At 47.0% G+C, this 26,166-nt stretch overlaps 1 protein-coding gene across 1 annotated transcript in view; it reads right to left on the bottom strand.

Moving 5' to 3' along the window:
- Positions 1 to 26,166, bottom strand: part of LOC139388131 (rho guanine nucleotide exchange factor TIAM1-like) — a 182,737-nt gene that overhangs the window by 114,235 nt on the left and 42,336 nt on the right. The window contains exons 2-4 of the mRNA XM_071134712.1: positions 20,930 to 21,016; positions 18,774 to 19,510; positions 16,239 to 16,534 (exon numbers count right to left, since the gene is read on the bottom strand). Coding sequence (XP_070990813.1) covers positions 16,239 to 16,534; positions 18,774 to 19,497 — 1,020 coding nt within the window. The 5' untranslated portion in view covers positions 19,498 to 19,510; positions 20,930 to 21,016. The remainder of the gene's footprint in view (positions 1 to 16,238; positions 16,535 to 18,773; positions 19,511 to 20,929; positions 21,017 to 26,166) is intronic.

The raw sequence follows: 26,166 nt of genomic DNA, 5'->3' as shown, positions 1-26,166 counted from the left end.
TAGAGATGGGATAGAGATGGGATAGAGATGGGTTAGAGATGGGTTAGAGATGGGTTAGAGCTGGGTTAGAGCTGGGATAGAGCTGGGATAGAGCTGGGATAGAGCTGGGATAGAGCTGGGGATAGAGCTGGGTTAGAGCTGGGATAGAGCTGGGATAGAGCTGGGATAGAGCTGGGGATAGAGCTGGGTTAGAGCTGGGATAGAGCTGGGATAGAGATGGGTTAGAGCTGGGATAGAGATGGGATAGAGATGGGTTAGAGCTGGGATAGAGCTGGGATAGAGATGGGATAGAGCTGGGATAGAGCTGGGATAGAGATGGGTTAGAGCTGGGATAGAGATGGGTTAGAGCTGGGATAGAGATGGGATAGAGCTGGGATAGAGCTGGGATAGAGATGGGTTAGAGCTGGGATAGAGCTGGGATAGAGCTGGGATAGAGATGGGTTAGAGCTACTACGGAGGAGAGAACGGTGGAACGACCAGCTCTCAAACTCTCAAGGAAGGCGTTTATTTCCTTGTCTTTCATCAGCACGTCATCCATACAGTACAAATGTTGTAAACATTTCTCCTTTTCAGGCGCCACATACAAATATTTTTAAAAACATTTAAAAAAACAAATCTTATCAGAATGTGTTGTTTTGCCTTCTCCATTTCACTGTACACCTTCTGTAGTTTTTAATTTATTTAAACTTCATTCAACCTTTTTTTTAACCTTTATTTAACATTTATTCAACCTTTATTTAACCTTTATATAAACTTCATTCAACCTTTTTTTTAACCTTTATTTAAACTTAATTTAACCTGTATTAACCTTTATATAAACTTCATTCAACCTTTTTTTTTTTACCTTTATTTAACATTTATTCAACCTTTATTTAACCTTTATTTAAACTTAATTTAACCTTTATTTAACCTTTATTTAAACTTAATTTAACCTTTATTAACCTTTATTTAAACTAAATTGAACCTTTATTTAAACGAGGCAAGTCAGTAAAGGAAAAAATATTATTTACAATGAAGTTCTACCCCCTAGCCGAACCCTTACCCGGATGATGCTGGCCCAATTGTGCCCCACCCCATATAGGACTCCCAATCACAGCCGGTTGTGATACAGCCTGGAATCGAACCAGGGTCTGTAGTGACAACTATAGCAATGAAATGCCCTGAGATGCAGTGGTCTCAAATAAAACTGTGAAGGACCTCGGCGTTACTCTGGACCCTGATTCAACCCAGTTTCAACTGTTCTGCCTTATTATTATTCGACCATGCTGGTCATTTATGAACATTTGAACATCTTGACCATGTTCTGTTATAATCTCCACCCGGCACAGCCAGAAGAGGACTGGCCACCCCACATAGCCTGGTTCCTCTCTAGGTTTCTTCCTAGGTTTTGGCCTTTCTAGGGAGTTTTTCCTAGCCACCGTGCTTCTACACCTGCATTGCTTGCTGTTTGGGGTTTTAGGCTGGGTTTCTGTACAGCACTTTGAGATATCAGCTGATGTACGAAGGGCTATATAAATAAATTTGATTTGATTTGATCTCTCTTTTGACGAACATATGAAGACCATTTCAAGGACAGCTTTTTTCCATCTACGTAACATTGCAAAAATCAGAAACTTTCTGTTCAAAAATGATGCAGAAAAATTAATCCATGCTTTTGTCACTTCTAGGTTAGACTACTTCAATGCTCTACTTTCCAGCTACCCGGATAAAGCACTAAATAAACTTCAGTTAGTGCTAAATACGGCTGCTAGAATCCTGACTAGAACCAAAAAATGTATCATATTACTCCAGTGCTAGCCTCCCTACACTGGCTTCCTGTCAAGGCAAAGGCTGATTTCAAGGTTTTACTGCTAACCTACAAAGCATTACATGGGCTTGCTCCTACCTATGTCTCTGATTTGGTCCTGCCGTACATACCTACACCTACCTACACATACTAAATACATTTTTTAAACGGATGGGATTATTGGTGTTAAAATACATGAGATGTGCTATTTGCTGTTGTCATTTTTGTGATGTTTTTTTTGTGTTTATGCTTTTGTCATGACGACAACGACAAGTTTGATGTCGGACGACAATAGAATGCTCATGATGTCACTGCGACGACTTTCTACTGACATGTCGATTGACGTAGTTTAAACCAGACTTTAGTCTTGAAATATTTGGTTGTTTACTACACTACTACACTACACTCTGTTGAGCACATGACCTCACATGTGAATCCTTAAAGAGATGGGTGGGGCTCAGGCTTAGGAGGGTGTAAACAATGCTGAATGGGTATAGACAAAGAAGAGCTCTCCAGTAGGTGTGCCAATACATTCAAAGGCCATTTTCTCAAAAGTGGGGTTACAAGTTTATCAACTATCAAAGCATAATTACTTTCCCATGGTTCCTCAACTGTAGTGTATGATAAACCATTTTCTAGTTCTGTCTAGTTTTATCCAACGTATTTTAAAAAAAAACCACACAATTTCAAATGTTGCTACGTAAGACTGAATCGAGCTGGTGGGAATATGTGGGAATGTGTGCTCTTTTACTGAAGTTGGACAGCGCTGTCCAGCATTACCAATGACATTTGTAACTAAAGGACTCAGAGCACCTGTCCATAGTCTGATTTGCAAATACTGTATCTTTCTAAAAAAGTGTTTTGTACTTGTCTTATGACTTTGTGTGTTCATCAGTTTGTCAATTGTCACAGTGTTTGTATCAGGAGATAACCAAATGGCTATTGACGAGCCACAGGGTTATGTGTTATTGTTTTGTTGAAGCCCCGTGCTTACTCAGCTGTTCATCAAGACCTCAGCTGTTCATCAAGACCGCAGCTGTTCACCAAGACCTCAGCTGTTCATCAAGACCTCAGCTGTTCATCAAGACCTCAGCTGTTCATCCGGATCTCAGCTGTTCATCAAGACCTCCGCTGTTCATCAAGACCTCAGCTGTTCATCAAGATCTCAACTGTTCATAAAGACCTCAGCTGTTCATCAAGACCTCAGCAGTTCATCAAGACCTCAGCTGTTCATCAAGATCTCAACTGTTCATCGAGACCTCAGCTGTTCATCAAGACCTCAGCTGTTCATCAAGACCTCAGCTGTTCATCCGGTTCTCAGCTGTTCATCAGGACCTCAGCTGTTCATCAAGACCTCAGCTGTTCATCAAGACCTTAGCTGTTCATCTGGTTCTCAGCTGTTCATCAGGACCTCAGCTGTTCATCAAGACCTCAACTGTTCATCAAAGACCTCAGCTGTTCATCCGGTTCTCAGCTGTTCATCAGGACCTCAGCTGTTCATCAAGACCTCAGCTGTTCATCAAGACCTCAGCTGTTCATCCGGTTCTCAGCTGTTCATCAGGACCTCAGCTGTTCATCAAGACCTCAGCTGTTCATCCGGTTCTCGGCTGTTCATCAAGACCTCAGCTGTTCATCAAGACCTCTGCTGTTCATCCGGTTCTCAGCTGTTCATCAAGACCTCAGCTGTTCATCAACAACTTGAATAGTAGAATCAGGTGTGGTAGAATGCCAAGAGTGTTCAAAGCTGTCATCAAGGCAAAAGGGTGGCGACTTTTAAGAATCTCAAATATAATATATTTGATTTGTTGAACACTTTTTTGCTTACCACATGATTCCATATGTAAATATGTAAATAATAAAGAAAATATATTTAAAAAATATCCATTTTAAATAATACATATATTTACCCCCCAAAAATATATATGGGTGAATGGAAATGATGCAGAATAGTTACATTGATAGAAGCCACGATTTATCTGCTATATTAAAGCTGATAAAGATTAAGTTTAAACATCAGACAATTAAAATCATTGATTTTATTTATTTTTTATTTTATTTTACCTTTATTTAACCAGGCAAGTCAGTTAAGAACAAATTCTTATTTTCAATGACGGCCTGGGAACAGTGGGTTAACTGCCTGTTCAGGGGCAGAACGACAGATTTGTACCTTGTCAGCTCGGGGGTTTGAACTCGCAACCTTCCGGTTACTAGTCCAACGCTCTAACCACTAGGCTACCCTGCCGCCCCATGATATGGTGTCACGTGAGAGAACGCTACATTGTAGCTGGTCCCATCCGATAACATGGCACATGTTAGCCCTATGCTAACCACACCAGGTGGCAGTGACTATTTCCTGTAACAAATTCCTCATCAGCCTATCAAAGAGCTTAAATGTTTTCTCCACAAACCAATGGCATTTCTTAAAATATGTCAACTCAGACACCAGAGGGATACATGCAAACCTTGAATTGGGAAATTTGTCTCCAAAGTAATTCAGCAAACACAGCAACCTTAGATGTATTGTCTGTCCCAAATTACAATGTATTCCCTATATAGTGCACTACTTTAGTCCAGAGCCCTATGGCACCCTATTCCCTATATATAATGCACTACTTTAGACCAGAACCCTATGGCACCCTATTCCCTATATATAATGCACTACTTTAGACCAGAACCCTATGGCACCCTATTCCCTATATATAATGCACTACTTTAGACCAGAACCCTATGGCACCCTATTCCCTATATAGTGTACTACTTTGCAGGGAATAGGGTGTCATTTGGGATGCAGGGATGCAGTAGACGGTAGCAGTATAGCACAGTCCCTCAGTCTTCATCTCACTAACATAACAACGGCCTTGGGGTTCTGAGAGATAATCACCTTCCAATCATTACTGTTATACATGAGAGATCCTGGAATATCCAAGGTCAGAGGTCATCTGCCTTTGGCCTAAAGAGCAGGAACCCGGATTTCACCAAAGAAATCGGTAATACAGACATTGTCATCCTGCAAGAAACCTGGTATAGAGGAGACGGACCCACTGGTTGCCCTCTAGGTTACAGAGAGCTGGTAGTCCCATCCACCAAACTACCAGGTGTGAAACAGGGAAGGGACTCAGGGGGTATGCTAATTTGGTATAGAACATACCTAAATCACTCCATTAAATTAATCAAAACAGGAACATTTTACATTTGGCTAGAAATTCAAAAGGAAATTATCTTAACAGAGAAAAATGTCCTCCTGTGTGCTACCTATATCCCCCCACTAGAATCCCCATACTTCAATGAAGACAGCTTCTCCATCCTAGAGGGGGAAATCAATCATTTCCAGGCCCAGGGACATGTACTAGTCTGTGGCGACCTAAATGCCAGAACCGGACAAGAACCTGACACCCTCAGCACACAGGGGGATAAACAACTACCTGGAGGTGACCGCTTTCCCTCCCCCATATACCCCCCTAGGCACAACTATGACAACATAACCAACAAAAATGGGTCACAACTCCTGCAGCTCTGTGGCATGCTGGGTATGTACATAGTCAATGGTAGGCTTCGAGGGGACTCCTATGGTAGGTACACCTATAGCTCAGCTCTTGGCAGTAGTACTGTAGACTACTTTATCACTGACCTCAACCCAGAGTCTCTCAGAGCGTTCACAGTCAGCCCACTGACTGTGACACCCCCATGTGACATCAGATCACATGTAAATCCGTCTCCTTGAACAGAGCAATACTCAACCATGAGGCATCAAAGACAAAGGAACTGAGTAACATTAAGAAATGCTACAGATGGAAGAAATGTAGTTTTGAAACCTACCAAAAAACAAGTAGGCAACTACAAATTCAATCCCTTCTAGACAATTTCCTGGGTAAAACGTTCCACTGTAATAGTGAAGGTGTAAACTTGTCAGTAGAAAATCTCAACAGTATATTTGACCTCTCAGCTTCCCTATCAAATCTAAAAATCTCAAATAGAAAACCAAAGAAAATTAACAACAATGACAAATGGTTTGATGAAGAATGCAAAAATCTAAGAAAGAAGTTGAGAAACCTGAAAACCAAAAACATAGAGACCCGGAAAACCTGAGTCTACGCCTTCACTATGGTGAATCACTAAAACAATACAGAAATACACTACGGAAAAAGAAGGAACTGCATGTCAGAAATCAGCTCAATGCAATTGAAGAATCCATAGACTCTAACCACTTCTGGGAAAATTGGAAAACACTAAACAAACAACAACACGAAGAATTATCTATCCAAAATGGAGATGTATGTGTAAACCACTTCTCCAATCTTTTTGGCTCTACAACAAAGAACAAATAGCAAAAACATATACATGATCAAATACATATCTTAGAATCAACTATTAAAGACTACCAGAACCCACTGTATTCTCCAATTACATTGAACTACAGGACAAAATACAAACCCTCCAACCCAAAAAGGCCTGTGGTGTTGATCGTATCCTCAATGAAATGATCAAATATACAGACAACAAATTCCAATTGGCTATACTAAAACGCTTTAACATTATCCTCAGCTCTGGCATCTTCCCCAATATTTGGAACCAAAGAGTGATCACCCCAATCCACAAAAGTGGAGACAAATTTGACCCCAATAACTACAGTGGAATATGCGTCAACAGTAACCTTGGGAAAATCCTCTGCATTATGATTAACAGCAGACTCGTACATTTCCTCAGTGAAAACAATGTACTGAGCAAATGTCAGTACAGTAATTTTTACCAAATTACTGTAAAACAGACCACGTATTCATCCTGCACACCCTAATTGACAAATAAACAACACAAAGGCAAAGTCTTCTCATGCTTTGTTAATTTCAAAAAAGGCACTCGACTCAATTTGGCATGAGGGTCTGCTATACGAATGAATGGAAAGTGGTGTTTGGGGTAAAACGTACGGCATTATAAAATCCATGTACACAAACAACAAGTGTGTGGTTAAAATAGGCAAAAAAACACACACATTTCTTCCCACAGGGCCGTGGGGTGAGACAGGGATGCAGCTTAAGCCCCACCCTCTTCAACTTATATATCAACAAATTATTAAGGGCACTAGAAAAGTCTGCATTACCCGGCTTCACCCTAATAGAATCTGAAGTCAACAGTCTACTGTTTGCTGATGATCTGGTGCTTCTATCCCCAACCATGGAGGGCCTACAGCAGCACCTAGATATTCTGCACAGATTCTGCCAGAGCTGGGCCCTGACAGTAAATCTCAGTAAGACCAAAATAATGGTGTTCCAAAAAAAGTCCAGTCACCAGGACCACAAATACAAATTTCATCTAGACACCATTGCCCTAGAGCACACAAAAAACTATACATACCTTGGCCTAAACATCAGCGCCACAGGTAACTTCCACAAAAATGTGAACGATCTGAGACAAGGCAAAAAGGGTCTTCTATGCCATCAAAAGGAACATAAAATTCAACATACCAATTAGGATCTGGCAAAAAAATACTTGAATCAGTTATAGAACCCATTGCCCTTTATGGTTGTGAGGTCTGGGGTCCGCTCAACAAGCAAGACTTCACAAAATGGGACAAACACCAAATTGAGAATTCTGCAAAAATATCCTCAGTGTACAACGTAGAACACCAAATAATGCATGCAGAGCAGAATTAGGCCGATACCCACTAATTATCAAAATCCAGAAAAGAGACGTTAAATTCTACAACTACCTAAAAGGAAGCGGTTCCCAAACCTTCCATAACAAAGTCATAACCTACCGAGAGATGAACCTGGAGAAGAGTCCCCTAAGCAGACTGGCCTGGGGCTCTGTTCACAAGCACAAACACACCCACAGGCTCTCTCTGTTTGTACTTGTGAACAGAGCCCCAGGCCAGCCTGCTTTTCTCCAGCACAGCAACCCAATCAGAACCAATCAAATCATGAGAAAACAAAAAGATAATTACTTCACACATTGGAAAGAATTAACAAAAAAACAGAGCAAACTAGAATGCTATTTGGACATTAACAGAGAGTACACAGTGGCAGAATACCTGACCACTGTAACTGACCCAAACTTAAGGAAAGCTTTGACTATGTACAGACTCAGTGAGCATAGCCTTGCTATTGAGAAAGGCTGCATAGTCAGTAATGGCTCTCAAGAGAAGACAGGCTATGTGCTCACTGCCCACAAAATGAGGTGGAAACTGAGCTGCACTTCCTAACCTCCTGCCCAATGTATGACCATATTAGAGACACATATTTCCCTCAGATTACACAGATCCACAAAGAATTCGAAAACAAACCCGATTTTGATAAACTCCCATATCTACTGGGTGAAATACCACAGTGTGCCATCACAGCAGCAAGATTTGTGACCTGTTGCCACAAGAAAAGGTCAACCAGTGAAGAACAAACACCATTGTAAATACATCCCATATTTATGCTTATTTATTTTCCCTTTTATACTTTAACCATTTGTACATCGGTACAACACTGTATATATATATAATATGACATTTGTAATGTCTTTATTGTTTTGAAACTTCTGTATGTGTAATGTTTACTGTACATTTTTATTGTTTATTTCACTTGTGTATATTATCTACTTCACTTGCTTTGGCAATGTTATCATATGTTTCCCATGCCAATAAAGCCCCTTGAATTGAATTGAATTGAAATGAATTGATTTGAGTGAGAGAGAGAGAGAGAGAGAGAGAGAGAGAGAGGAGAGAGAGAGTTCTCTCACTCTTTTCTCTCACTCTGATCTCTCATTCTGTTCTCTCTCTCTGATCTCTCATTCTGTTCTCTCACTCTTATCTCTCATTCTGTTCTCTCTCTGATTTCTCACTCTTATCTCTCATTCTGTTCTCTCTCTGATCTCTCATTCTGATCTCTCACTCTGATCTCTCATTCTGTTCTCTCAGTCTGATCTCTCATTCTGTTCTCTTAATCTGTTCTTTCACCCTTTTCTCTCACTCTGATCTCTCATTCTGTTCTCTCACTCTGATCTCTCACTCTGATCTCTCATTCTGTTCTCTCACTCTGATCTCTCACTCTGATCTCTCACTCTGTTTTCTCATTCTGTTCTCTCATTCTGATCTCTCACTCTGATCTCTCACTCTGTTCTCTCATTCTGTTCTCTCACTCTGATCTCTCACTCTGTTCTCTCATTCTAAACTCTCACTCTGATCTCTCACTCTGATCTCTCACTCTGATCTCTCACTCTGATCTCTCACTCTGATCTCTCACTCTGATATCTCACTCTGATCTCTCATTCTGATCTCTCACTCTGATATCTCACTCTGATCTCTCATTCTGATGTCTCATTCTGTACTCTCACTCTGATCTCTCACTCTGATCTCTCACTCTGTTCTCTCACTCTGTTCTCTCACTCTGATCTCTCACTCTGATCTCTCACTCTGATCTACTTCTCTCTCTTTGTCTTCTGTCTATTTTTATCCTCCGTAACTCCGCCTCCGTCTCGCTGCTCGCATACATAATGAGCACTTAAGTTGTGTCAGTGTATGTTCCACTCTACCAGGCTGCTCAGAGTGTGTGTGTGTGTGCGTGCGTGCGCGCGTGCGTGTGTGCGCGTGTGCGTGTGTGTGTTTTTGTGTGTGTATGTGCGGCTCCCCTCTTCCAGGTTGCTAAGGATTCTGTCAACTGGAGCATGTTGTTAGTTGTTGTTATAGGATGTTTGTCTCTCCCTGTCTACATATATATATATATATATACACACACACACACACACGCACGCACGAGCACGCGCACACGCACAAACGCACGCACGCACACACACACACACACACACACACACACACACACACACACACACACACCAACTCGTCTTCCTTTATTGTGGACACACTTCCTTTCAAAGTATACATATGTATCTATCAACTTGACATATATCTATCCATCCATCCTTCCATTTATCCACCCACTCACCCTTCCCTCTACCTACCCATCCATCCTTCCATTTATCCACCCACTCACCCTTCCCTCTACCTACCCATCCATCCTTCCATTTATCCACCCACTCACCCTTCCCTCTACCTACCCATCCATCCTTCCATTTATCCACCCACTCACCCTTCCCTCTACCATCCATCCATCCTTCCATTTATCCACCCACTCACCCTTCCCTCTACCTACCCATCCATCCTTCCATTTATCCACCCACTCACCCTTCCCTCTACCTACCCATCCATCCTTCCATTTATCCACCCACTCACCCTTCCCTCTACCTACCCATCCATCCTTCCATTTATCCACCCACTCACCCTTCCCTCTACCTACCCATCCATCCTTCCATTTATCCACCCACTCACCCTTCCCTCTACCATCCATCCATCCTTCCATTTATCCACCCACTCACCCTTCCCTCTACCTACCCATCCATCCTTCCATTTATCCACCCACTCACCCTTCCCTCTACCTACCCATCCATCCTTCCATTTATCCACCCACTCACCCTACCCTCTACCTACCCATCCATCCTTCCATTTATCCACCCACTCCACCCTTCCCTCTACCTACCCATCCATCCTTCCATTTATCCACCCACTCACCCTTCCCTCTACCTACCCATCCATCCTTCCATTTATCCACCCACTCACCCTTCCCTCTACCTACCCATCCATCCTTCCATTTATCCACCCACTCACCCTTCCCTCTACCTACCCATCCATCCTTCCATTTATCCACCCACTCACCCTTCCCTCTACCTACCCATCCATCCTTCCATTTATCCACCCACTCACCCTTCCCTCTACCTACCCATCCATCCTTCCATTTATCCACCCACTCACCCTTCCCTCTACCATCCATCCATCCTTCCATTTATCCACCCACTCACCCTTCCCTCTACCTACCCATCCATCCTTCCATTTATCCACCCACTCACCCTTCCCTCTACCTACCCATCCATCCTTCCATTTATCCACCCACTCACCCTTCCCTCTACCTACCCATCCATCCTTCCATTTATCCACCCACTCACCCTTCCCTCTACCTACCCATCCATCCTTCCATTTATCCACCCACTCACCCTTCCCTCTACCATCCATCCATCCTTCCATTTATCCACCCACTCACCCTTCCCTCTACCTACCCATCCATCCTTCCATTTATCCACCCACTCACCCTTCCCTCTACCATCCATCCATCCTTCCATTTATCCACCCACTCACCCTTCCCTCTACCTACCCATCCATCCTTCCATTTATCCACCCACTCACCCTTCCCTCTACCTACCCATCCATCCTTCCATTTATCCACCCACTCACCCTTCCCTCTACCATCCATCCATCCTTCCATTTATCCACCCACTCACCCTTCCCTCTACCTACCCATCCATCCTTCCATTTATCCACCCAAATTAAATTTATTTGTCACATACACATGGTTAGCAGATGTTAATGCGAGTGTAGCGAAATGCTTGTGCTTCTAGTTCCGACGATGCAGTAATAACAAGTAATCTAACTAACAATTCCAAAACTACTGTCTTGTACACAGTGTAAGGGGATAAAGAATATGTACATAAGGATATATGAATGAGTGATGGTACAGAGCAGCATAGGCAAGATACAGTAGATGGTATCGGGTACAGTATGTACAAATGAGATGAGTATGTAAACAAAGTGGCATAGTATAGTATAAAGTGGCTAGTGATACATGTATTACATAAGGATACCGTCGATGATATAGAGTACAGTATATACGTATGCATATGAGATGAATAATGTAGGGTAAGTAACATTTATATAAGGTAGCATTGTTTAAAGTGGCTAGTGATATATTTACATCATTTCCCATCAATTCCCATTATAAAAGTGGCTGGAGTTGAGTCAGTGTCAGTGTGTTGGCAGCAGCCACTCAGTGTTAGTGGTGGCTGTTTAACAGTCTGATGGCCTTGAGATAGAAGCTGTTTTTCAGTCTCTCGGTCCCAGCTTTGATGCACCTGTACTGACCTCGCCTTCTGGATGATAGCGGGGTGAACAGGCAGTGGCTCGGGTGGTTGATGTCCTTGATGATCTTTATGGCCTTCCTGTGACATCGGGTGGTGTAGGTGTCCTGGAGGGCAGGTAGTTTGCCCCCGGTGATGCGTTGTGCAGACCTCACTACCCTCTGGAGAGCCTTACGGTTGAGGGCGGTGCAGTTGCCATACCAGGCGGTGATACAGCCCGCCAGGATGCTCTCGATTGTGCATCTGTAGAAGTTTGTGAGTGCTTTTGGTGACAAGCCGAATTTCTTCAGCCTCCTGAGGTTGAAGAGGCGCTGCTGCGCCTTCTTCACGATGCTGTCTGTGTGAGTGGACCAATTCAGTTTGTCTGTGATGTGTATGCCGAGGAACTTAAAACTTGCTACCCTCTCCACTACTGTTCCATCGATGTGGATAGGGGGGTGTTCCCTCTGCTGTTTCCTGAAGTCCACAATCATCTCCTTAGTTTTGTTGACGTTGAGTGTGAGGTTGTTTTCCTGACACCACACTCCGAGGGCCCTCACCTCCTCCCTGTAGGCCGTCTCATCGTTGTTGGTAATCAAGCCTACCACTGTTGTGTCGTCCGCAAACTTGATGATTGAGTTGGAGGCGTGCGTGGCCACGCAGTCGTGGGTGAACAGGGAGTACAGGAGAGGGCTCAGAACGCAACCTTGTGGGGCCCCAGTGTTGAGGATCAGCGGGGAGGAGATGTTGTTGCCTACCCTCACCACCTGGGGGCGGCCCGTCAGGAAGTCCAGTACCCAGTTGCACAGGGCGGGGTCGAGACCCAGGGTCTCGAGCTTGATGACGAGCTTGGAGGGTACTATGGTGTTGAATGCCGAGCTGTAGTCGATGAACAGCATTCTCACATAGGTATTCCTCTTGTCCAGATGGGTTAGGGCAGTGTGCAGTGTGGTTGAGATTGCATCGTCTGTGGACCTATTTGGGCGGTAAGCAAATTGGAGTGGGTCTAGGGTGTCAGGTAGGGTGGAGGTGATATGGTCCTTGACTAGTCTCTCAAAGCACTTCATGATGACGGATGTGAGTGCTACGGGGCGGTAGTCATTTAGCTCAGTTACCTTAGCTTTCTTGGGAACAGGAACAATGGTGGCCTTCTTGAAGCATGTGGGAACAGCAGACTGGTATAGGGATTGATTGAATATGTCCGTAAACACACCGGCCAGCTGGTCTGCGCATGCTCTGAGGGCGCGGCTGGGGATGCCATCTGGGCCTGCAGCCTTGCGAGGGTTAACACGTTTAAATGTCTTACTCACCTCGGCTGCAGTGAAGGAGAGACCGCATGTTTTCGTTGCAGGTCGTGTCAGTGGCACTGTATTGTCCTCAAAGCGGGCAAAAAAGTTATTTAGTCTGCCTGGGAGCAAGACATCCTGGTCCGTGACTGGGCTGGGTTTCTTCCTGTAGTCCGTGATTGACTGTAGACCCTGCCACATGCCTCTTGTGTCTGAGCCGTTGAATTGAGATTCTACTTTGTCTCTGTACTGGCGCTTAGCTTGTTTGATAGCCTTGCGGAGGGAATAGCTGCACTGTTTGTATTCGGTCATGTTACCAGACACCTTGCCCTGATTAAAAGCAGTGGTTCGCGCTTTCAGTTTCACACGAATGCTGCCATCAATCCACGGTTTCTGGTTAGGGAATGTTTTAATCGTTGCTATGGGAACGACATCTTCAACGCACGTTCTAATGAACTCGCACACCGAATCAGCGTATTCGTCAATGTTGTTATCTGACGCAATACGAAACATCTCCCAGTCCACGTGATGGAAGCAGTCTTGGAGTGTGGAGTCAGCTTGGTCGGACCAGCGTTGGACAGACCTCAGCGTGGGAGCCTCTTGTTTTAGTTTCTGTCTGTAGGCAGGGATCAACAAAATGGAGTCGTGGTCAGCTTTTCCGAAAGGGGGGCGGGGCAGGGCCTTATATGCGTCGCGGAAGTTAGAGTAACAATGGTCCAAGGTCTTTCCTCCCCTGGTTGCGCAATCGATATGCTGATAAAATTTGGGGAGTCTTGTTTTCAGATTAGCCTTGTTAAATCCCCAGCTACAATGAATGCAGCCTCCGGATAAATTGTTTCCAGTTTGCAGAGAGTTAAATAAAGTTCGTTCAGAGCCATCGATGTGTCTGCTTGGGGGGGGATATATACGGCTGTGATTATAATCGAAGAGAATTCTCTTGGTAGATAATGCGGTCTACATTTGATTGTGAGGAATTCTAAATCAGGTGAACAGAAGGATTTGAGTTCCTGTATGTTTCTTTCATCGCACCATGTCACGTTAGTCATCAGGCATACGCCCCCGCCCCTCTTTTTACCAGAAAGATGTTTTTTCCTGTCTGCGCGATGCGTGGAGAAACCTGTTGGCTGCACCGCTTCGGATAGCGTCTCTCCAGTAAGCCACGTTTCCGTGAAGCAAAGAACGTTACAGTCTCTGATGTCCCTCTGGAATGCTACCCTTGCTCGGATTTCATCAACCTTGTTGTCAAGAGACTGGACATTGGCAAGAAGAATGCTAGGGAGTGGTGCGCGCTGTGCCCGTCTCCGGAGTCTGACCAGAAGACCGCCTCGTTTCCCTCTCTTTCGGAGTCGTTTTTTTGGGTCGCTGCATAGGATCCACTCCGTTGTCCTGTTTGTAAGGCAGAACACAGGATCCGCGTCGCGAAAAACATATTCTTGGTCGTACTGATGGTGAGTTGATGCTGATCTTATATTCAGTAGTTCTTCTCGACTGTATGTAATGAAACCTAAGATGACCTGGGGTACTAATGTAAGAAATAACACGTAAAAAAACAAAAAACTGCATAGTTTCCTAGGAACGCGAAGCGAGGCGGCCATCTCTGTCGGCGCCGGAAGTCGGCGCCGGAAGTAACCACTCACCCTTCCCTCTACCTACCCATCCATCCTTCCATTTATCCACCCACTCACCCTTCCCTCTACCTACCCATCCATCCTTCCATTTATCCACCCACTCACCCTTCCCTCTACCTACCCATCCATCCTTCCATTTATCCACCCACTCACCCTTCCCTCTACCTACCCATCCATCCTTCCATTTATCCACCCACTCACCCTTCCCTCTACCTACCCATCCATCCTTCCATTTATCCACCCACTCACCCTTCCCTCTACCTACCCATCCATCCTTCCATTTATCCACCCACTCACCCTTCCCTCTACCTACCCATCCATCCTTCCATTTATCCACCCACTCACCCTTCCCTCTACCATCCATCCATCCTTCCATTTATCCACCCACTCACCCTTCCCTCTACCTACCCATCCATCCTTCCATTTATCCACCCACTCACCCTTCCCTCTACCATCCATCCATCCTTCCATTTATCCACCCACTCACCCTTCCCTCTACCTACCCATCCATCCTTCCATTTATCCACCCACTCACCCTTCCCTCTACCTACCCATCCATCCTTCCATTTATCCACCCACTCACCCTTCCCTCTACCTACCCATCCATCCTTCCATTTATCCACCCACTCACCCTTCCCTCTACCTACCCATCCATCCTTCCATTTATCCACCCACTCACCCTTCCCTCTACCTACCCATCCATCCTTCCATTTATCCACCCACTCACCCTTCCCTCTACCTACCCATCCATCCTTCCATTTATCCACCCACTCACCCTTCCCTCTACCTACCCATCCATCCTTCCATTTATCCACCCACTCACCCTTCCCTCTACCTACCCATCCATCCTTCCATTTATCCACCCACTCACCCTTCCCTCTACCATCCATCCATCCTTCCATTTATCCACCCACTCACCCTTCCCTCTACCTACCCATCCATCCTTCCATTTATCCACCCACTCACCCTTCCCTCTACCATCCATCCATCCTTCCATTTATCCACCCACTCACCCTTCCCTCTACCTACCCATCCATCCTTCCATTTATCCACCCACTCACCCTTCCCTCTACCTACCCATCCATCCTTCCATTTATCCACCCACTCACCCTTCCCTCTACCATCCATCCATCCTTCCATTTATCCACCCACTCACCCTTCCCTCTACCATCCATCCATCCTTCCATTTATCCACCCACTCACCCTTCCCTCTACCATCCATCCATCCTTCCATTTATCCACCCACTCACCCTTCCCTCTACCCATCCATTCCTTCAAGTCTGTACAGATAAAGACAAAAAATATCTAACTAGGCAGGTCAGTTAAGAACCAATTATTGGGGAGAGAGAGAGGGTGGGGCAGAGAGATAGAAAGAGAATTCGAACCAGGGACTGTAGTGGCGCCTCTGGCACTGAAATGCAGTGCCTTAGACCACTGCGCCACTCGGGATCACATCACTAAGATGGTGAAGAGTTAGTTCATATAGCAGACCACGTCACACTTAGCAGCCATGCTCACACTAGCTGGGTTTGCTCAGTTGCACGTCGTTTTGCTACAATAGTGCCTTCTTGGTTCCCCACCCTCTTTGTTGTATTTTGACCGTTTTTTCCTCCTCACCTGTGTCGTCTGTGCCCTTCGACCCTGGAAGGTCGGACACGGTACCACCTGGTGTCCTGACAGACCTTCAGACAGACAGTGGGACCTCCGACAGGGCAGCGTAAACGCCCCGTACCCGCTTCCCTCCTCCTCCTGGGGCGAGATCAGCCCTTCATCCCCTTCTCCATCCCTTCCTCTGTGGGCGGTGAGTTCCCCGTCCCGGTGGTTCTTGGCGTAGCGGTTATGTGTTCCTCGCAGAACCGGCTGGCTGCGCTCGCTACACAGGTGGTCTAGTGATGAGGCTCTCTCTGCAGAACCTTAGGGAGAGAGAGGGGGAGAGAGAGAGAGGGAGGGGGAGAGGGAGAAGAGAGAGAGGGGGGGAGAAAGAGAGGGTGAGAGAGGGGAAAGAGAGAGATTTTTATTTAATTTTGAATAGCCTAGTACAAGGTTTTTTTCCCGCATAATTAATGAGTCCCGGCAGGTAGCCTAGTGGTTAGAGTGGAGGGGCGGCAGGTAGCCTAGTGGTTAGAGTGGAGGGGCGGCAGGTAGCCTAGTGGTTAGAGTGGAGGGGAGGCAGGTAGCCTAGTGGTTAGAGTGGAGGGACGGCAGGTAGCCTAGTGGTTAGAGTGGAGAGGCGGCAGGTAGTCTAGTGGTTAGAGTGGAGGGACGGCAGGTAGCCTAGTGGTTAGAGTGGAGGGGTGGCAGGTAGCCTAGTGGTTAGAGTGGAGGGGAGGCAGGTAGCCTAGTGGTTAGAGTGTAGGGGCGGCAGGTAGCCTAGTGGTTAGAGTGGAGGGGTGGCAGGGTAGTCTAGTGGTTAGAGTGGAGGGGCGGCAGGTAGCCTAGTGGTTAGAGTGGAGGGGCGGCAGGTAGCCTAGTGGTTAGAGTGGAGGGGAGGCAGCGTAGCCTAGTGGTTAGAGTGTAGAGGTGGCAGGTAGCCTTGTGGTTAGAGTGGAGGGGAGGCAGGTAGCCTAGTGGTTAGAGTGGAGGGGTGGCAGGTAGCCTAGTGGTTAGAGTGGAGGGGCGGCAGGTAGCCTAGTGGTTAGAGTGTAGGGCTTGTAACTGAAAAGTTGCTAGATCGAATCCCTGAGCTGACAAGGTAAAAATGTGTCGTTCTACCCACTGTTCCCCGGTAGGCCGTCATTGAAAATAAATAACATTGCCTTTAGCTACAGCATATGACGGACGGCCCTAAAACGAGGAGGATCCCAGCTTCCTAAAGCTACTAGATTTACTTCTGAGCTGCTATTATGAAGCACACTGCTCTGCTATGACACTGTAGGATCCTACCTGCTCTGCTATGACACCGTAGTGTCCTACCTGCTCTGCTATGACACCGTAGTGTCCTACCTGCTCTGCTATGACACTGTAGGATCCTACCTGCTCTGCTATGACACTGTAGGATCCTACCTGCTCTGCTATGACACCGTAGTGTCCTACCTGCTCTGCTATGACACCGTAGTGTCCTACCTGCTCTGATATGACACCGTAGGATCCTACCTGCTCTGCTATGACACCATAGGATCCTACCTGCTCTGATATGACACCGTAGTTTCCTACCTGCTCTGATATGACACCGTAGTTTCCTACCTGCTCTGCTATGACACGGTGGTATCCTACCTGCTCTGATATAACACCTAGTGTCCTACCTGTATGAATGATTGAAAGGGAAATAGCTGGGTAGCACAGCCTCTATTCACTATTCCAGTGTATACACGATGACATGTCTCCCCCCCCCTGTTCCTGTTCCTGTTCCTGCTCCTGTTCCTGCTCCTGTTCCTGTTCCTGTTCCTGTTCCTGCTCCTGTTCCTGCTCCTGTTCCTGTTCCTGTTCCTGTCCCTGTTCCTGTTCCTGTTCCTGTTCCTGCCCATTTTTAGTAATGTACCGTTTTTAAATATAAACTACTTTCACATATTAGTAAAGACCAGATTACATTGAGAATAGTCTGACGGGAGAGAATATGATCACTTGATGAGAGAACAGCGTGTGCAGCCCGAGGCAAGGAACAGAGAGGAAGCGTTTCTTCTGCAAAATCATCCTTTAGTCGCGTCATGCGTCAATCTGTATGCTGTATAAGGTGTGTATCGTTCTCAAAGATAATAAATAAATAATATAAAATAAATATCTCATAAATACAATTATATATTATATTATATTAATGATTTATTTTTCTTACTATAAATTTATATAATATAAAATAATAGCAATGAATGTATAAACATATCTAATAAATATACCATTGGCTCGCTAGTCAGATAACATAAAGTAGAACTGACACAATATACTATTCTATTTTTCTGAAATACATTTTTCTTCATATAATAATGTTTCTTTAAACCTGACAAAAATAAATAATTTGATTTATTTTGATGGCGTATATTAAATAGATAGTATTTGACTTTTCAAAGGCTTGTATGGATGGAGGCCGGGATATGCTAAATATGTTTATGTTAATTAACTAACAGTCAGTTACCGTGACACCAGCAGTCATTTGTATGACAGGTACCATCTGACAAGGTGTCATGTACGGCACAGCACTATGTGTGTGTGTCCACGTACCTGCTGTTCCTCTGGAACTGGCTCTCTCTTCCTCCTCTTCCTCCTCTTCCCCCTCCTCTTCCTCTCCTCCATCTATAATCTCTTCAGTGGAGGTGAGGTGGTCCTGGCTGAGATCTGACAGAGAGAACTCCTGACTGTCGTCTCTCCACATGTCCGCTGATTTAGACCTCTTCTTCTTACAACTTCCTTCTTCCCTCGGTCCCTCGTTCACCCTCTGGAGGTACCGCACCTCACCGTCTGTCTCTCTCTCCGCGTCGTCCCCTTCTACCGGGTACGTCGTCGCTCCTTCTTCCTCAGCTCCTTCGCGTTCCAGAGCGATCGTGTCCACCTCGGAGGTTTCCGGAGTGGGCGTGGCTAAAGAGGGGTCACCGGTGAGGTCGTCGTCGTGCGGGAAGGACTCGGAAGGCCTCATCGTCATGGCGACGCGGTCAGTCCAATGAGGGTTGATTCCAAACTCCCCCAGCTCGTCTGTCTGGTTAAAAGGTTCCAGGCCGTTCTCCAATAAGGATTGTGGGATACTGGGCGTGCTGGAAGAGCGGGTGCTGGCTTCGGAATTCCGATGTTCCGACTTTCCTGCCGAGGGTCGGAGGGAGCGTCGACTGGGATTCTGCTGCTGATGCTTGGTGGAGAGGCGGAGGGATCGGGACATGTGCTTTCGGGACAGGTGACCTTTCTCGTTTCCGTAGAAACCGCTGTCACCATTCTGACTTTCCACATTCCCCATGATTCAGCTGTGACTGAGGTGAGAGAGAAAATAAAAGAGAGAGAGCGAGAGAGAGACAGAGAGAGAGAGAGAGAGACAGAGAGACAGAGAGAGACAGAGATACAGAGAGAGAGACAGAGAGAGAGACAGAGAGAGAGAGAGACAGAGAGACAGAGAGAGAGATACAGAGAGAGAGACAGAGAGACAGAGAGAGACAGAGAGAGAGAGAAACAGAGAGAGAGAGACAGAGCAAGAGAGCGGGAGAGAGAGAGAGAATCAGCCACTGATCCAATGATACAGACACTGAATCAAAACTAATGTATAATTCCAACAGGGGCTTGAAATTGTCCGTCTTATTCAACAGAAGGAAAAAGTTCAGGTAACTAAAACAACGCTGATCCCAGAAAAGTTTTAATGATTTTTCTGTTTTCAATCTTACTGCCTCCTTTAACCAGTTGAAATATGATTAACACAACATTATTATAAGATTATATCTAAACTATTTGAAAGTATCCCACCTCTTCTGTTGTGTAACTCTCACGTGTATTTATAATGTTGAGTCACACACTGTTACTGTACAGTTGGTTTACTCATAAGTCACTGAGTGGGAAGAAGTCAAGAGTCACAGAGAGAGAGAGAGAGAGAGGGTGGGAGAGAGAGAGAGAGAGAGAGAGAGAGAGAGAGAGGGTGGGAGAGAGAGAGAGAGAGAGAGAGAGAGAGAGAGGGAGAGACGGTGGGAGAGAGAGAATGAGAGAGGGTGGGGGAGAGAGAGTGAGAGAGAGGGTGGGAGAGAGAGAGAAGGGGAGAGAGAGGGAGAGAGAGAGAGAGAGAGAGAGAGAGAGAGATAGAGAGAGGGTGGGGGAGAGAGAGTGAGAGAGAGGGTGGGAGAGAGAGAGAGAAACAGAGGGACGGGGGAGAGAGAGAGAAGGGGAGAGAGAGGGAGAGAGAGAGGGTGGGGTAGAGAGAGAGTGAGAGAGGGTGAGGGAGAGAGAGGGGGGTGGGGGAGAAAGAGACAGAGTGAGACAGAGAGAGAGAGAGAGGGGAGAGAGAAAGAGAAGGGGAGAGAGGGAGAGAGAGAGAGTGAGAGAGGGTGGGGGAGAGAGAGAGTGAGATAGGGTTGGGGGGAGAGAGAGAGAGGAGGAGAGAGAGAGAGAGGGGGAGAGAGAGAGGGGGAGAGAGAGAGGGGGAGAGAGGGTGGGGGAGAGAGAGCAAGAGCGAGCGTGAGAGAGGGTGGGGGAGCGAGAGAGAGTGAGAGAGAGAGGGGGAGAGAGAGAGGGGAGAGAGAGAGAGAGAGAGAGAGAGAGAGAGAGAGAGAGAGAGAGAGAGAAAAGAGAGATAGGAAAGAAAGAAAGAGAGAGAGGGTGGAGGAGAGAGCTAGAAAGACAAAGAAGGAAGGAGAGAGATGGACTGAGTGAGAGAGAAAAGGGAAGAAAAGTCAACCATTGGTTTGTACCTGTAGTAGAGCGGTGGTTTCACTGGGGTCCTCTCTGTTACCGTGTCTCTCATCCACCACATGGTCCTCAACTGACGCTCTGAACTACTGAAACAGAAAGATAAACAACACCTTTAATAGGAAGCTGCAATAGGGAGAGAGGAGGAGAGAGAAGGAGAAAGGAGGAGGAGAGGAGAAATATGGACATCATAGAGGGAGGGGGAGACTGTGGGGAGAGAGGAGGAGAGAAGAGGAGAGAGCGGGAGAGAGGGGGAGAGAGGAGGAGAGAGGAGGAGAGAGGAGAAAGATGGACATAATAGAGGGAGGGGAGACTGTAGGGAGAGAGGAGGGAGAGGAGGAGAGAGGGGGAGAGAGGAGGAGAGAGGAGGAGAAAGGAGGAGAGAGGAGGAGAGAGGAGGAGAGAGGAGGAGAGAGGGGGAGAGAGGAGGAGAGAGGAGGAGAGAGGGGGAGAGAGGAGGAGAGAGGAGGAGAGAGGGGGAGAGAGGAGGAGAGAGGAGCAAGATGGACATCATAGAGGGAGGGGAGACTGTAGGGAGAGAGGAGAGAGGAGGAGAGAGGGGGAGAGAGGAGGAGAGAGGAGGAGAGAGGAGGAGAAAGGAGGAGAGAGGAGGAGAGAGGAGGAGAGAGGAGCAAGATGGACATCATAGAGGGAGGGGAGACTGTAAGGAGAGAGGAGGAGAGAGGAGGAGAGAGGAGGAGAGAGGAGCAAGATGGACATCATAGAGGGAGGGGAGACTGTAAGGAGAGAGGAGGAGAGAGGAGGAGAGGAGAAAGATGGACATCATAGAGGGAGGGGGAGACTGTAGGGAGAGAGGAGGAGAGAGGAGGAGAGAGGGGGAGAGAGGAGGAGAGAGGAGGAGAGAGGAGCAAGATGGACATCATAGAGGGAGGGGAGACTGTAAGAAGAGAGGAGGAGAGGGGAGGAGAGAGGAGGAGAGAGGAGGAGAGGAGAAAGTTGGACATCATAGAGGAAGGAGAGAGGAGGAGAGAGGAGGAGAAAGAAGGAGAGGAGAAAGATGGACATCTTGGAGGGAGGGCAGACTGTAGGGAGAGAGGAGGAGAGAGGAGGAGAGAGGAGGACAGAGGGGGAGAGAGGAGGAGAGAAGAGGAGAGAGGAGGAGAGGAGAAAGATGGACATCATAGAGGGAGGGGGAGACTGTAGGGAGAGAGGAGGAGAGAAGAGGAGAGATGAGGAGAGAGGAGGAGAGAGGAGCAAGATGGACAACATAGAGGGAGGGGGAGACTGTAGGGAGAGAGGAGGAGAGAGGAGGAGAGAGGAGGAGAGAGGGGGACAGAGGAGGAGAAAGGAGGAGACAGGAGGAGAGAGGAGGAGAGAGGAGGAGAGAGGAGCAAGATGGACAACATAGAGGGAGGGGGAGACTGTAGGGAGAGAGGAGGAGAGAGGAGGAGAGAGGAGCAAGATGGACAACATAGAGGGAGGGGGAGACTGTAGGGAGAGAGGAGGAGAGAGGAGGAGAGAGGGGGACAGAGGAGGAGAGAGGAGGAGAGAGGAGCAAGATGGACATCATAGAGGGAGGGGGAGACTGTAGGGAGAGAGGAGGAGAGAAGAGGAGAGAGGAGGAGAGAGGAGGAGAGAGGAGCAAGATGGACAACATAGAGGGAGGGGGAGACTGTAGGGAGAGAGGAGGAGAGAGGAGGAGAGAGGAGGAGAGAGGAGCAAGATGGACAACATAGAGGGAGGGCGAGACTGTAGGGAGAGAGGAGGAGAGAGGAGGAGAGAGGGGGAGAGAGGAGGAGAGAGGAGAAAGATGGACATCATAAAGGGAGGGGAGACTGTAGGGAGAGAGGAGGAGAGAGGAGGAGAGAGGGGGACAGAGGAGGAGAAAGGAGGAGACAGGAGGAGAGAGGAGGAGAGAGGAGGAGAGAGGAGGAGAGAGGAGCAAGATGGACAACATAGAGGGAGGGGGAGACTGTAGGGAGAGAGGAGGAGAGAGGAGGAGAGAGGAGGAGAGAGGAGGAGAGAGGAGCAAGATGGACAACATAGAGGGAGGGCGAGACTGTAGGGAGAGAGGAGGAGAGAGGAGGAGAGAGGGGGAGAGAGGAGGAGAGAGGAGAAAGATGGACATCATAAAGGGAGGGGAGACTGTAGGGAGAGAGGAGGAGAGAGGAGGAGAGAGGAGGAGAGAGGGGGACAGAGGAGGAGAGAGGAGGAGAGAGGAGCAAGATGGACATCATAGAGGGAGGGGGAGACTGTAGGGAGAGAGGAGGAGAGAGGAGGAGAGAGGGGGAGAGAGGAAGAGAGAGGAGGAGAGAGGAGGAGAGGAGAAAGATGGACATCATAGAGGGAGGGGGAGACTGTAGGGAGAGAGGAGGAGAGAGGAGGAGAGAGGAGAAAGATGGACATCATATAGGGAGGGGGATACACTGACACATAGAAGCACATGAGAACATAGTAGGATGGATTAAGATCAGAGAAAACACACACACACACAAACACACACCACCATTTTGAAAACAAAGCTTGGCATTGTTGGAGCCTGAGGCCTGTACTCATATGGAAGTCAACAAGAAGTAGAGGCTTTGAACACGCTATGTGGCTGGGGCTTACCAGTATTGGCATATACAGTACACACAAAGAGAGAGAGGGAGAGAGAGAGAGAGAGAGAGAGAGAGAGAGAGAGAGAGAGAGAGAGAGAGAGAGAGAGAGAGACAGAGAGAGAGAGAGAGAGAGAGACCGACAGAGAGAGAGACAGAGAGAGAGAGAGAGAGAGAGAGAGAGAGAGAGACAGAGAGAGAGAGAGAGAGAGAGAGAGAGAGAGAGATTGGGAGAGAGACAGAGAGACAGAGAGAGAGAGAGAGAGAGAGAGAGAGAGAGAGACAGAGAGAGAGACAGAGAGAGAGAGAGAGAGAGACAGAGAGACAGAGAGACAGAGAGAGATAGAGAGAGACAGAGAGAGAGAGACAGAGAGAGAGACAGAGAGAGAGAGAGAGAGAGCGAGAGAGAGAGAGACTTCACAAAATGGGACAAACACCAAATTGAGACTGCAAAAAATATCCTCTGTGTACAACGTAGAGCACCCAATAATGCATGCAGAGCAGAATTAGGCCGATACCCACTAATTATCAAAATCCAGAAAAGAGACTACAACCACCTAAAAGGAAGCGATTCCCAAACCTTCCATAACAAATCCATCACTTACAGAGAGATGAACCTGGAGAAGAGTCCCCTAAGCAAGCTGGTCCTGGATCCGGACTAACCCTAACCCTGGTCAACAGTCGAGCCCTATGGGTCCCTGGTCAACAGCAGAGCACTGTGGGTCCTGGTCAACAGCAGAGCATTATGGGTCCTGGTCAACAGTAGAGCACTATGGGTCCTGGTCAACAGTAGAGTCCCTGGTCAACAGTAGTGCACTATGGGTCCTGGTCAACAGTAGAGCACTATGGGTCCTGGTCAACAGTAGAGCACTATGGGTCCTGGTCAACAGTAGAGCACTATGGGTCCTGGTCAACAGTAGAGCACTATGGGTCCTGGTCAACAGTAGAGCACTATGGGTCCTGGTCAACAGTAGAGCACTATGGGTCCTGGTCAACAGTAGTGGATTATGGTCCTGGTCAACAGTAGAGCACTATGGGTCCTGGTCAACAGTAGAGCACTATGGGTCCTGGTCAACAGTAGTGGATTATGGTCCTGGTCAACAGTAGAGCACTATGGGTCCTGGTCAACAGTAGAGCACTATGGGTCCTGGTCAACAGTAGAGCACTATGGGTCCTGGTCAACAGTAGAGCATTATGGGTCCTGGTCAACAGTAGAGCACTATGGGTCCTGGTCAACAGTAGAGCATTATGGGTCCTGGTCAACAGTAGTGTTCTATGTAAGGAATATGGTTCCATTCAGAACACACAGAGACGGGTCTCATTACCATACAGGAAGAAGGTACTATGGATAAGAGGAGACAGCATTAGCTGTGTGTGTGTGTGTGTGTGTGTGTGTGTGTGTGTGTGTGTGTGTGTGTGTGTGTGTGTGTGTGTGTTATAAGCTGGTAGTGTTACAGTAGGTATGAATGTGAGCTGCAGGGATCACAATGTGACTAATAACCATATGTATGAGGATAAGACAGTTACAAACTGTATGACCTCCGAGAGAGAGAGAGAGAGGGGGGGGGGGGAGACAAAGAGAGTGAGCGAGAGAGAGAGAGAGAGAGAGAGAGCGAGAGAGGGGGAGACAAAGAGAGAGAGCGAGAGCGAGAGCGAGAGCTAGAGCGGGAGGAGAGAGAGAGGAAGGGAGGAGGGAGGGAGGGAGGGAGGGAGGGAGGGAGGGAGGGAGGGAGGGAGGGAGGGAGGGAGGGAGGGAGGGAAGAATGTTGCGAGAAAGGAAATAAAGAGGAGAGAAAGCGAGAGAGAATAAGAGGAAGGTGTGTCTGAACCCCCCTAATAAAGAGAGGAGAAGAGACCTGCTGGGGAACTGATCTGATACATAAGACAGGTGGGGTAGAGAGGGGGGAATGAGGGGGCAACTGGAGAGATGAGCCAACTGTGCATTCTCTGCTCACACACACACACATAGACAGCTACAGATGTAGGATCTTAATTTAATCAGGGGAACTTTCCTGCAATGTTGGAAATCATAAACTTGTAGGGTATTCGTGGTTTAAAAAAGGCTTCTGAAGTTTGTAATTTCCACTTTAGAAATTTAAGACACAGCATGAAAAATGTATCGACCCCTAGAAAATGTCTATTAATTATAATCCACATAATTCACGTTTCCAATTATACACACACACACACACGCGCACGCACACACACACACACACACACGCACACACACACACACACACACACACATACACTAAACCTCTGAACAGCAGGGAAAAACCAAGCTATTTACTCTCCTCCAGCAGTGTAGAGTGGTGAGTGTTTACTATTTTAGTCTTAGTCTGTGCCTTGGGGAAAGGAGAGAAGGAATGGAGAGAAGAGGAGAGGATGAGGAGCTCTCCCCACTGCCCTATGAGGAACAGAGAGGTGGTGGTGGTGGTGGTGGTGGGGGGGGGGGGGGGGGTAGAGGCTGGAGGGGGAGAGAAGGAAAGGACAGATGGAAAAAAAGACAGAGGTGGGAAGATTCAGTATGCATGAATAGACTGATAAGAAAAACAAGGTTAGCGAGAAAGAGAGAAAAAGAGAGGGAAAATAGAGAGGGGAAGGAATGGAGAGAGAAGGGTTAGAGAGAACGATAGAGGGTGGAGATGTATGGAGAAGGGGGAGACTGGGGACAGAGTTGG

The sequence above is a fragment of the Oncorhynchus clarkii genome, chromosome 29 (genome assembly GCF_045791955.1).
Source record: "Oncorhynchus clarkii lewisi isolate Uvic-CL-2024 chromosome 29, UVic_Ocla_1.0, whole genome shotgun sequence".
Taxonomy (NCBI): Eukaryota; Metazoa; Chordata; class Actinopteri; order Salmoniformes; family Salmonidae; genus Oncorhynchus; species Oncorhynchus clarkii.
The sequence above is the reverse complement of the archived record's forward strand: the minus strand, read 5'-3'. Positions and strand labels throughout refer to the sequence as shown.